General features: G+C 36.2%; 2 protein-coding genes and 1 non-coding gene across 6 annotated transcripts; 1 reads left to right on the top strand and 2 right to left on the bottom strand.

Moving 5' to 3' along the window:
- Positions 1-327: 327 nt before the first annotated feature.
- LOC141611355 (germin-like protein) lies at positions 328-5,560 on the bottom strand. 4 transcript variants are annotated; one of them, XM_074429884.1, is made up of 3 exons: positions 5,368-5,560; positions 5,068-5,219; positions 328-987 (listed from the first exon to the last, which is right to left on the bottom strand). In XM_074429884.1, the coding sequence occupies exons 2-3, from the start codon at positions 5,144-5,146 to the stop codon at positions 434-436; spliced, it is 633 nt and encodes a 210-aa protein (XP_074285985.1). In that variant the 5' UTR covers positions 5,147-5,219; positions 5,368-5,560; the 3' UTR covers positions 328-433. The 4 variants fall into 4 exon arrangements, 3 of the variants coding, with proteins under 3 accessions (XP_074285985.1, XP_074285984.1, XP_074285983.1); XM_074429883.1 differs by having other exon boundaries at positions 5,068-5,274; positions 5,368-5,558; XM_074429882.1 differs by lacking the exons at positions 5,068-5,219; positions 5,368-5,560 and adding an exon at positions 1,291-2,692.
- A 481-nt stretch (positions 5,561-6,041) lies between these two features.
- TRNAS-AGA (transfer RNA serine (anticodon AGA)) lies at positions 6,042-6,123 on the top strand. The gene has a single exon. It is a non-coding gene; the product is annotated as a tRNA-Ser (tRNA).
- Positions 6,124-7,400: 1,277 nt separating this feature from the next.
- Positions 7,401-10,824, bottom strand: LOC141611354 (elongation factor 1-alpha-like). Its single transcript, XM_074429881.1, has 3 exons — positions 10,621-10,824; positions 8,695-9,177; positions 7,401-8,592 (listed from the first exon to the last, which is right to left on the bottom strand). Exons 2-3 carry the CDS (start codon positions 9,154-9,156, stop codon positions 7,711-7,713), a joined length of 1,344 nt encoding a protein of 447 aa, XP_074285982.1. The 5' UTR covers positions 9,157-9,177; positions 10,621-10,824; the 3' UTR covers positions 7,401-7,710.
- Positions 10,825-13,104: the final 2,280 nt, after the last annotated feature.

The raw sequence follows: 13,104 nt of genomic DNA, 5'->3' as shown, positions 1-13,104 counted from the left end.
ATATTGAAATCCCGTGAGTAATAAGAACTCTTTTTAATTTATCGTTTAAATTTACACTCCTAACGTGAGCCTTAGCCCTAAATAGATATTGAAATCCCGTGAGTAATAAGAACTCTTTTTAATTTATCGTTTAAATTTACACTCCAAACGTGAGCCTTAGTCCTAAATAGATATTGAAATCCCGTGAGTAATAAGAACTCTTTTTAATTTATCGTTTAAATTTACACTCCAAACGTGAGTTTTAGCCCTACATAGTTTTAATTTCTGGCTCCGCCCCTGCTTCTTATTTATTAGTTTATTACACACACTAAATTACTATATGAATTATATTATTAATCAAAACTTAGATAGTACTCCGTATATGACTACAGTCTTATAATAGTACGTAGTTACTCATTCATGGAATAGTAGTGCCTTATATTCGATGCTTAAATTAAGAGCTCATCCCAAACTGAGACTGAAGGAACTTGACCACGTTAGCATCCAACTGGAAGGCCTTGGCTAGAACATCGACCGAGATAGGTGGTTGCGGTCCAAACACCGCGTTGGCAATTGTCACAACACCAGGGTTTTGGCTGCTCAACCCAGCAATAGCCACAGCAGGGCAATTACCAACATTAAATTGAAAGTGAACGAGACCCTGTGGAAACACGAAAACATCTCCTTTGTTTAACACCTTAGTGAATAACTTGTTTCCGCCAGTTGCAAGGTTGGATGTGACAAACCCGACATAGAGGGTTCCTTCCAAGACCGTCAAGACCTCAGTGGCACGAGGGTGGGTGTGAGGTGGATTGAGTCCGTATGGTGCAAAGTCGATCCTAGCCAACGATATACCAAGGGTGTTGAGACCAGGTACTTGCATTGCTGTTACCATTGTGACATTGACTCCTAAGTTGTTGGGCTTCCCGGGTACGTCTAACCCTTTGTAGAAAAAATCGCCGGCTGTTGCTTCCATTGGATTCATGCAAAAAAGGCCATTCACAAACACTAGAAAGAAACAAACTTTAGTCGGAAATTAAAGTACGAATGAAATATTCAATTATTGAAAAGATAACTTTGATATTTAATCTCTAGAAAATTAAGGAGAAAAATGTATTTATGCATGCAATGATCGCTACTATATATGGAACTCATATGAATGGTTTAAGTGTTCATAATTTTTCGAAGTATTATGCTATGATGTATACTGTATACAGTATATGTCAAAAACTTGTACGTCAAAATTGAAAATAAACGACTTGAATAAAATTGGACGAGATTAACAGAAACATATTAAGGGAGAAGACGTACGTGCTTCCTTAGGGTCTTTAACTGCGACGCAAAAATCTTGAAGTTGGGTCGGATCAGTAGCATAAGCCACAAAGGAAGTGAAGGCCATAAGTGCCAGAACAACAAAGGTGTTAAGATGTGCCATTCTTGGTGTTGTATGTTTTTTGTAGTTAATGCTATACTTAGCTTTAGAAGGAAGAAGTTTATAAGTAAATTGTGATGAAAATTGGGATGGGTAAAATGAGATATTTATAGTTGTGATTGTTTAACTGTTGTTACTTTGAAGTGGTCACATAGCATGGTCAAGGTCGTGGTATTTGGTAACTTATTGACATATTCAAATTTTGAGACCATGCATGTTTCATTTTCTTGATTGTGTAAAGTGTAATAACTAAGTCAATGCAAGAATTATTCTATGATGGATTAATAGATTATTATTGTCCGACCGACTTGGCTTAGATAAATAAATTACGGAAAATTCACGTGGTACCCTCGAACTTTGTCATTTTGCACATGGTACCCAACATTTTAAGTTTGTGTACATTGTACCCTCCATCTTTGATTTTCATGCACAACATATCCTTTTTGTCGCTCTAAAAAAACTCAATTGCGCATAACTCCTAGATCGGAATTCAGAATCGGCCAATTTTTTTTTTCGTTAAATGATTATCTCGTCATCTACGATTTGAGAATGCCGACTGACATTTTATAGGGTTTTTTTTAACGAAAATCTCAAATCAAACATATCTTCGATCATAAATTTCTGAATGACCAATTTCGTTTTATCAATTTATAGATCTCGAAGAGTTAATCAATTTGGAAAAAAAAAAATTAGTCAATTCCGATTTCTAGTCTATAATTTATGCTCAATTGAAAATTTTTAAAACGATAAAAAGACATGTTGTGCTTGAAAATCAAATTTCAAGGATATCATGTGCACAAACATAAAAAGTTGGGTACCAAGTGAAAAATGACAAAGTTTAAGGGTACCACGTGAATTTTCCGAATAAATTAAGCTGCAATAATCGATAAATTTGTATGTAGCTTTTGTTAAAAAATTTAAAATTACATCTTTTGACGACTTTACATCATCATATCGAGTACTGTCATCTGGATAAACTGGGTCATATGCAAGTTGGAACCATATAATGAGTGATGTAAACACGTGGACACATTTTGCATCGTTTTATAAATATAAAATTTTAGAATTAGCTTAGCTCGTTGATATTTATATATAGGGTTTTTTTGTCAAAAACTACCTAAAATTTGTCTCATTTGCAAATATACTACCTATCATTTTATTTTTTGCAAGACAGTACCTTTAATTTTTTAAGTTTTGTTGAAAACTACCAAAACCTATTTTCCGGCCAAATTTTGGTCAAACTCCGGCATTGACCTTATTTACTCCAATTCTCACGTGGGAACTCTCTTATTTTTCATCCCCCCTCATTCCTCTTTTACCATAGCCCCCATGCCTATTTCCCTTTCTTCTCTTTTACCTTACCTGGTTTACTTTCCTAGTTACACTCATTCATCCTTCACCTATTTAGGATTGGTGAATTCCACTGTAATCCCCCAACCACTATTTTGTAATGACAAAATGTAAGTAATGCAATTATGCAATTAAAAAGAACGAGTATTTGAGTATACATTACATTGCATTTCATGTCAAAATAACCTAATATAAAATCTATTTGTAGTCTAGATTAGCCAGCATTAAAATACATAGCAAACAATATTGAAAACACCAATCCTATGAATATCTTAGCCTTGTTCTTCTATGACCTCAACATCTCCAACGCAAATCTTTATCTCATCATATTTCACTTCAAACTCCTTCAAATGCATCTTGTCCTTAACTTCTTGTTTAAGTTGATTAACTTTTCTCATCACACGAAACTTCAAGATGTTTTAAGTGCAACATCGATGCCACATCTGCATACATTTCTTCTAGTTCAGATTTTCATGGATCTTATTGAAGTACTTTACATTGGGCAAAACCAGAAATAGAGATGAAAGAGATAAGAAGAAAGATAAGGGGTAAGAGAAGAAAATGGTTGTGAATGAGAAGAGAGAGAAAGAGAGTTCAATAGGACAAGACAGAGGAAGGAAGAGAGGGTGTTGAATTTTTTCAAGGGAAACAGAATGGAAGGGTAAAAAAAGACAGTTCCCACGTGATAAAAGGAGTAAACAAAGTCAATACCGAAGTGTGACCAAAATTTGGCCGGAAAATGGATTTTGGTAGTTTTCAACAAAATTTAAAAAATTAAAGGTAGTGTCTTGCAAAAAATAAAATGATAGGTAGTGTATTTGCAAGTGAGACAAATCTTAGGTAGCTTTTGACAAAAAAAACCATTTATATAATACAAACTTGAAGGGCTTTCTACTTTTATTAATATTAATCACAAAGATTTTTAAATGAGTATTTCAAAGACTTAAACCAACTGCAGTGACATTCTTCAATTTAATCAATCATCTTAGAATTTCTAGAGCAGGTAATATTAGAAATAATAATGTGAATTAATCCTATGAAATTGCACCAACTTTTCAATGATCTATTCATGTGGGAAGAAGTCATTCTTGATATAGGTTGTAAAAACTAGGACTTTGGGGAAGTAAATTAGACTAATTAAATGATTAATTGATGATTACTTTGTATTTTCTTGTAACAACTAAAACAATGTGCACTACTTATCAAATATTATTACCCAACAAAATTAGAGACTAGACCGGTTAAGTTGAGACCCCGATCGGAATCAGATTTATTCAGAACCAAACAAAATCAGAGACGATCTTTTTGGTATTTATACAAGGGAGATTTATAACCTTTGAATACATCAAAGGTCATCATTAATAATACTAAATTAATGACTTATTTTCTTATGTTTAATTGAATTACTCTAACATTGTCTTTGAACTACTAGTAAAAATCTACGTCCTCATTCCTCTATCGAACTAGATAGAAACCGTTAATTGGCAAGGAAATAGATAACATCTAATTCAGGTTTACCATAAAAAAAATTACCACCTTTATATAACCTACTTGCGTCATTAATAACATTTTTATTATATAATCTTAAACTAAAGTAATTTAACTATGCAAAGGACTGTAAGCCCCTCATTGATAAAATAGTTCAGAGAATCAGAAATTTGGGGGCTAGAAAACTCTCCTATGCAGGTAGATTGGTCCTAGTTCAGTCAGTTCTCAAGACATTGCATAATTATTGGGCTAGTATCTTCATTTTGCCTGCAGGAGTGTTCAAAAGAATTGAGGACATTTGTAGGAACTTCCTATGGGATGGAGGGGTTGACTATATGAGATCTCCTCTTGTCTCTTGGGGAAAAATTTGTAGGCCTAAGAATGAAGGTGGCCTTGGTCTGAATTGTGCTATTCAGTGGAATAAGGCTGCTGTTGGGAAATTGGTCTGGTAGTTGGCATCCAAACCTGACCTATTATGGGTCAAATGGGTTAATGGCGTGTACATAAAAGGGGAAAACTAGCTTGAATATGCTCCTACAAATAACTCGAGTTGGTCATGGAGGAAGATATGCTATGTCAAGTCTATTTATCAAGAATCCTACCAAAATCACACCTGGGACATAGATCAGGGAAGAGAATATAATATTGCTAAAGGGTATGATACCATCAGGGATAAAGGGGAGAGAGTTCAGTGGCATCATTTCGTCTGGAATAAATATACAATCCCTAAACATAGATTCCTTACCTGGATTTACATGCATAAAGCTCAAAAACACTAAGGATAAGCTATGTAAATTTGGGATAAGTGTCAATGATACCTGTGAGGTATGTGGTTCTGAGACTGAGACGGCTCCGCACCTGTTCTTTGCTTGTGTGTATAGCTCCAGAGTCCTTCATCTTGTAAGCGGATTGATTGGAGAAAGTATCCCAGCTGATGCTACCACAGATTGGAGGAGAGGTTTGAGGGGTTCTGGAATAAGGAACGACTTCATCAACGCCATCATTAACGCATGCATCTATGGCATCTGGAAGCAACGGAATTTATGTAAACATGAACTGACGCTGATTAATCCAATGAAATTAAGCAGGCAAATCGTGAAAGAGGTTACAGATCGTACCTTGAACTCCAAGGAGATTCTGGGAGTGCGAGACAGAGATTGGCTGGAGGGATTGAGGAATTGCGCCTGATTGAACCCAGATGACGATAGAGGAATCGGGTTTATTTGAAGAAGGAGATGAATTGTGAGCTTAAAGGGGAAAGTGACGATTCTCCTGGTAAATGTTGTCCAATAGTGTGTGACTGAAAGTAGAGAGTAGTAGTGTTGGATTGTATGGGCTTGTTTTGGGCCGTTAATAGATTGAGTCTTTTAGCTCCGGGTTGGGTCGTTAGACCACTGGACTATTTGATGTATGGTCACATTTTTTCAGTAATATACTTACATTTTACCGAAAAAAAAAAATAATTTAACTTAACACGTTGCCTAACAATTTCTAACATAACATAATCTATTACACGTTATAAAATTTATGACATGAAATAAACTCATATAATAAAAACTTTTCTAGAGTTGAATTCATAGATCCTGGATTAAACTTAAAAAGAATGATTATAAGTTTAGAAAAAAAAAAAAAAAAAAGGGTCGTACTACACTTAAGATATTATTTTCCTCGTAATATTATTTTTATTTTATGTAAGTATCTAATTTCACTTGCATTAAGTCAAAAAGAATCAAGTGCCAGTCAAACAATTCTTTTATACAAGAAGCAATTGCCCCGATGAAATATCATTAAAGTGGACGTGCCGGAGTGGTTATCGGGCATGACTAGAAATCATGTGGGCTTTGCCCGCGCAGGTTCGAATCCTGCCGTCCACGTTTTTGAAAAATGTTTTCTATATTTTTATTGTAGAAATCTGCATCAGCGTGTAACATCCTTAAGCATATTTTGTCATTATTTCTAAGTTACAGCAATCATAAACATATAAGTAAAGTTTGTTTTCTCGAAAAAAAGTGCATCCTTTACGACACTGGTTTCGATACAGGCACTAAATTAAACCAGTTTTCTCACTGCACAGCAACTTAACGACGGTAACATTGGAACCTAAGTTAATCGGAGTCCTGTTACTTTTGTGCCATTCGTTAATTTTGCCATCATCATCGACAATTTTCAAGTCGTTCAGAAAGACATACCTGTAAAGGAACATTGACAGTATCTCGGGATATTGAACTTGAATGCTAGCATAGAATGAACATACTTGTTACCTGAAGAACTACTAAAGAGAACCCCAAAGATGACAATAAAGTCGATAATGAAACGAAAATAAATGGGTGATGAATAGGCCATGAAGGGGTGGCGGATTAACTATCACTTTATATGAGTGCAATATGTTACCAAATGATTCGATTACAAATTTACAATGAAAGTAGGGCACTACATGAACGTAGTCACCTAAAAACACCATTGATGCCAGGTCAACTAGAGCGAAAACCACAGGCCAAGATAAGAGAATTGGAGGTAAGATTGTAAGAAGGCTAGAACAAAAGTAAAATTGAAAATACAGAGATCGCAAGTGCACTACCAACACTGACGCTGCCACCGCCACTTATGGGGATAAACCAATACCGTCTCTTCAACTCCTTCTAAGGCTCTGTTTGGCACGACACTTCAGGTAGCTTATTTGACTAAAGTAGCTTATTTGACCAAAATTTCAGCTACCTGATTTGTTTGCAAGTGTTTGGCAAATAACTTATTTGGTCAAATAAGGTACCTGAAATGAAATGCTACCTCAGGTAGCATTTGGAAAATCAGGTACCTGAAATAACTTATTTTCCATTTTGTACCCCTTTATTCTATAATATTAAATAATTTTCATATCCTTTTACGTCATTTTACCAAAATCAGCTACCTTTTCAGCTAGTTTGCCAAACACATTTTTATATAATCGATTACCTTATATCGCCTCCTAATTTTCAGCTACCTTATCGATTACGTTTTCATGTTTTGATTAGCTTTTAGGTTTTTAAAATACCTTTTCGTGTTTCAAATTATCTTTTCAGATAGTTTTACCAAACAGAGCCTAACACCATTACCCTTTTGAGTAACTGAATCACCCAAAAAAAAAGAAAAAAAAAAAGATGAAAACAAAACAGAATTCACTGTAAAACTCAAGTACGCTTCAAACATGAAATATAGGTAACTTTTAACTGTCTCACAACTCACAAGACACGACATAGGTACGACAATCTTAAAAGGAAGGTTACGAGAAAAGATAACAGAGGCTGTGATTCAAAATCTTGCCATCGACGATCAAGCACCCAATTCTGGGAATAGGTGCCAGATGTTGGAGACAACCCTTGACCACAAACCATTAAAATAAAACCAATACATAAAACAAACACACTGTAAATCAAGTCTTTATAGCCATTGTAATGCTTATATCCTGTGATAGATGACAGCACGGTTCATTTCTTCTTCAGGGCAGCCTTGGTAACCTTGGCTCCGGTGGGATCCTTCTTCTCAACATTCTTAATGACACCCACTGCAACTGTCTGCCTCATGTCCCTCACGGCAAACCGACCAAGTGGTGGGTACTCTGAGAAGGTCTCAACGACCATGGGTTTGGTAGGAATCATCTTAACCATACCAGCATCGCCATTCTTTAAGAACTTGGGCTCCTTCTCTAGCTCCTTTCCTGATCGCCTGTCGATTTTGGTGACGAGCTCAGCAAACTTGACAGCAATGTGAGAGGTGTGGCAGTCGAGCACAGGAGCATAGCCATTTCCAATCTGGCCAGGGTGGTTCATGATGATGACCTGTGCTGTGAAGTTGGCTGCCTCCTTGGCTGGGTCGTTCTTAGAGTCTGAGGCCACGTAACCACGCTTCAGATCCTTGACAGCAACGTTCTTCACATTGAACCCGACATTGTCACCTGGGAGGGCCTCTGGCATAGACTCATGGTGCATCTCAACTGACTTGACTTCAGTAGTCAACCCAGTGGGACCAAAGGTCACAAGCATACCAGGTTTGATGACACCAGTCTCAACACGACCTACGGGAACTGTTCCAATACCTCCAATCTTGTAGACATCCTGGAGTGGAAGACGCAGGGGCTTGTCTGAGGGCCTCTTAGGCTCCTGGACTTGGTCAAGGGCCTCAAGAAGGGTTGGTCCCTTGTACCAGTCAAGGTTGGAGGACCTCTCAATCATATTGTCACCCTCAAAACCAGAGATGGGAACAAAGGGAACCTTGTCAGGGTTGTACCCGACCTTCTTGAGGTATGAACTGACTTCTTTCACAATTTCCTCGTACCTAGATTTTGAGTACTTGGGAGTGGTAGCATCCATCTGTATCATAAAATAAACCAACCGTCAGAAACAAGAAAACAAGTAATATATACTCTCGTATATTGATTTGACACCAACTACCAAGAAGCACAGCAATTATACCTTGTTCAGGCAACAGATCATTTGCCTGACACCAAGGGTGAAAGCAAGAAGAGCATGCTCACGGGTCTGACCGTCCTTAGAGATACCAGCCTCAAAGCCTCCAGTGGTGGAGTCAATAATGAGGATGGCACAATCAGCTTGAGAGGTACCGGTAATCATGTTCTTGATAAAGTCACGGTGACCAGGGGCATCAATGACAGTGCAGTAGTACTTGGTGGTCTCAAACTTCCACAAGGCAATATCAATGGTAATACCACGCTCACGCTCAGCCTTGAGCTTGTCAAGCACCCAAGCATACTTGAAAGACCTCTTGTTCATCTCAGCAGCTTCCTTCTCAAATCTCTCAATAACACGCTTGTCAATACCTCCAAGCTTGTAGATCAAATGACCAGTAGTCGTGGACTTGCCAGAGTCCACATGCCCGATAACAACAAGACTGATGTGAACCTTTTCCTTTCCCATGATGAATTCTTATCAAAAAAACTGTAAAAAAAAACGACTTTTTAATCAATGAATCGGACAATACAATCTAACAAATATGCACAAGAAAGTTAACATTAAAAGAGTCATCTCCATGTCCTAAGAAACACACCAATTTTGCATACTTGAAAAGTCGTAACATATCGTAACTCATTGGAAACAGAATTGTGACCTTCTCATTTAGGGTTTGCATTAAAGTTACATGTGCAAAGATGATATGAATATGTTCATCAACTACTACTACGGAGTACTCCCTCCTATTCTAAATAACTCTCCCTATTTCCTTTTTCGTCTATTCACAATACTCTCCCTATTTCCTTATTTGGCAAACTTTTATACTTATTTTAATTACCCAATCCCACAACAATACCCTACAATACTCATACTTTATCTTATTTTAATCACTTTACCCCACAACAATACTTATTTTAATCAGACAATACCTTCCCTCTCTCCAATCTCCTACTCAACTACAATACTTTACCATATAATACTCTCCTCCCTTAATTCCCGTGCCCTCCATGAAAGGGAGGGTTATTAAGAATAGGAGGGAGTATCATTTATCATGACAATGTCAGCCAACATCCAGTATAAAAGAACAGAACAGCCTTAGTAAAAAAACGATAGAAGGTTACAAAATCGTTTGTTGGATACCCGGATTGATATACCAATTCTCAACCAACCGAACTAAACAGACAGATAGTGTAAACACAAAGGTGTAGAAACCTCAATAAGATAGGAACTGGTCGGATTTGAACCAACAAATAAAAAGTCATGGAGACTCTTCGCCTTACACGATTGGCTACAGTTCCGTCACAAATGAACAAGAGAATGAAACCTCGGCTGTGAAAGTGGTTTTGTAGCAACTACCACAATCGAAACAGCAACGAAAATTACATCCTCCATCTTATGCAATCAAAACAACGGGATACAAATTCCAAAACAGTAATTGAATCATAAGTATTTATGTGGATAGATAAATTTGTGTAAAACCGTCCTACACAGAATTTTTGTTTCTATAATACCAGAAGACCTCAGATGAATCAAACACTACTAAAATCACAATATTCAGCAAATACATGATCAAAAGATGAGTACTTTCAGAAGTAACCTAAACCGACACCGGCAATAGATGGGTAATAAATCAAACCGCACAAAAACTCAAATAAGATCGTGTTGCACACCAGTCCAGACGTAACAGTATTAAATGAGACCGATTGAAATACTAGTAAAAAGACAATAGATAGAAAAACATGACGTCTCATAAATCAATGAAATATGTGATAGAACAGCAGAAATTAGAGTATGTGCACAGTCGAAATCATTATTAAAAATCATAATTCCTCCGTCTCAATCATTTATTAACATTTCATATTCGTTTGGTAAACAAATGATAGGGACGGAGGGGTAATTCAAAACGAATACAAAAGGGAAGAAAAATTGAACCTGACAAAGAGAATGAAGGAATGGAGAAAAGGCGAGGAGAATAGAGGGCGCGAGTCTATGGTTTAGGTGAGGAGGGGTGTAGGGTTTATATAGTGGGCACAAAGATGACGTCAAAATGGCAACATTTACGGAATATCTATTTTCTTAACAAATTCTATACCTTGGCCTCCAAGGAGGATCTCTTCTCCAAGTCTTGATTAGTTTATTTATAATTAATTATTTTAATGAATTTTTTAAGTTATAAATTGTCTCGTATTATTTTAGTGAATTTTTTTATCACAATTTTAATAATCCCAGTTTATAATTTTGTTTTATGGAAAGGCGGCGTGTGTTAAGTCATTTTATAGTTGGTACTACGGAGTAATAACTATTGCTCTAAGAATTTTACAATTTACAGTTTACTCGTATAATTTTATATCAATTTTATTTAATTTAAATTAAAAGATTACGGAGTATAATTTAGAATTTATTGAAAAGATTATAATTTAATTAAAAAATTTATATTTTTGTGCACAAATAATAGTTTTATGGAAAAAAAATCTATTGTGACAATTAACCCTAGATGAATTAAAATTGTGTACAATTACCCTACTGAGAAAATAAAAATGCTCTTAATTTTCCCGCTTAAAGAACTTCTACGCAGTTGTGTCTATTTTTCTGGATACTGATACCACAATATTAGATGGATTATAAATTATGGACCCTATAAGTAGCCCACCTTTTTTCTATCCCACCTGTCAAAGTAAAATCTATTATTAGCCCACTGTTTTAACGATTTTTGTTTGAAGGTCAATACGCGTTTTAATTAGATTATACAACTAACTTAATTATATTAGTAATGTCATAAATTAGTTGCATGTAATGATATAACATTATTTTTAATAGTAATAAAATAACTTACTTAAAGTGTCTTTTGATGGTAGTAAACTTTTTTCTTCTACCTTTTACTAATATTATATTTATTAAATTATAACATTTAATTCTACCGTTCATTTATGCAAATAATTTATTTGAAAACGTCTCTTTATAAAATAAATCTAAAAAATGTTGTGCTTTAGCACGGGAACTACACTAATTAATTATCGATTATTTTCTAGATTATAGTGAGATCATTTCATCTTACCAAAAATGAAGATCTTTTCAATGTCATATGGTTATATACTTTGGGATGATCTTAGTTTCTAAATTTTTATCAAAAACAGTAGAGAATCACTAAAATTGTGTTATATTGTATAGTGTTGGAGGCTTGCTTATTCAAAGTAATTCGCCTAAAAATAGTAAGACATAAATAAATAGATTTGCCTACTTAACATATGTAATAATGATCAGAGAAGATGTTTCAACCACTCAAGTTTCTAGAAACTAAGCTATATTTTTAGGGGTGTTCCGTGGGTTGGGCTAGGGCGAGCCTGTAACACCCCCTCATACCAAGGTACCTTACCAAGGACTACCCTAACATGAAAGACTGTTACCATCTCGATTTCCCGAGGTTAGTATATCAAAGTTACCAATTCCAAACAACCTTTATTAAAGTATAAAGAGTTAGCGATTACATGTTTCCAAAACCAAACCAAAGTATAACTGTGAAATGTCTAACAACTACAAAGAATGCAAGCAAATCTTGACGACGGAAGCTAGACTCGAGTGATGACTCCCCATAACTGTCTCATAGCTAAACACCTGTATCACCTGTCACAATCTGCTCACCATCCCCGAATGGATCACCACAGATTTTACAAAACAACGGGGTCAGTTACTGAATAATCAAAGTAAGACAGATACAATAAGCAACCAGCTGATCATCCTCCTCCTTCAGTCTCCCGATCTCACACAGTAACCGACTACACATCGAAGTGTGTAGCCCTGCCAGATTACTCATCGCAACAGGTAATCCTCGCCGCCAGTGGGGGACCGCAGCCAATCCCCACCTAAGTCCCGCTCATCAACGAGCGATATTCCTGTCCCTTAATGTGCACATCCCCTCCCGTGGCGGGTTCCATGAAGGGCGAACTAGGGTGTGAAGCCACTCCCGCAAGTGACTCCACCACAATCATCACAATACCATCATTATCACCACACCAACACCGCACCAACACTCCAACGATGATCAGCAGACAAACAATCGTATACAATACAACATAATCTCAAATCAATTAAACAGGAACTGAGTAGGAAATCCTACATTTTCGCAATCCGCTGTGCTGCAATCAATCATGCAATATACATAACAAATATCACATCGTCACCTACAACAATGATAATCAACAATCAATACACATATGATGACCAAACCCTAAACCCCCAAATTAACCCAAAACAATAATTAGGCAAAACCCTAACAGACAACCTATTAACTGATTACAAAGTATTAGAGACTTACCAAAGAAATCGACGCAAGAGAGAAAAGAACAAGGACTCACGAACCATCAACGCTCTTGGGAGAGATTAGAGAGGATTAGAGTTACGTAGAATGTTTTAGGTTTT

This window comes from Silene latifolia, chromosome 11 (genome assembly GCF_048544455.1).
Source record: "Silene latifolia isolate original U9 population chromosome 11, ASM4854445v1, whole genome shotgun sequence".
Classification (NCBI taxonomy): Eukaryota; Viridiplantae; Streptophyta; class Magnoliopsida; order Caryophyllales; family Caryophyllaceae; genus Silene; species Silene latifolia.
The sequence above is the reverse complement of the archived record's forward strand: the minus strand, read 5'-3'. Positions and strand labels throughout refer to the sequence as shown.

What these genes read in the sequence shown, in the direction of transcription:
- LOC141611355 (XM_074429882.1), bottom strand. Translation starts at nt 1,414, where the DNA reads ATGGCACATCTTAACACCTTTGTTGTTCTGGCACTTATGGCCTTCACT. An exon ending in TAAAGACCCTAAGGAAGCAC is followed by an intron (nt 988 to 1,290) that starts GTACGTCTTCTC and finishes GTTTCTTTCTAG; the next exon opens with TGTTTGTGAATGGCCTTTTT.
- LOC141611354 (XM_074429881.1), bottom strand. Translation starts at nt 9,156, where the DNA reads ATGGGAAAGGAAAAGGTTCACATCAGTCTTGTTGTTATCGGGCATGTG. An exon ending in TGATCTGTTGCCTGAACAAG is followed by an intron (nt 8,593 to 8,694) that starts GTATAATTGCTG and finishes TTTATGATACAG; the next exon opens with ATGGATGCTACCACTCCCAA.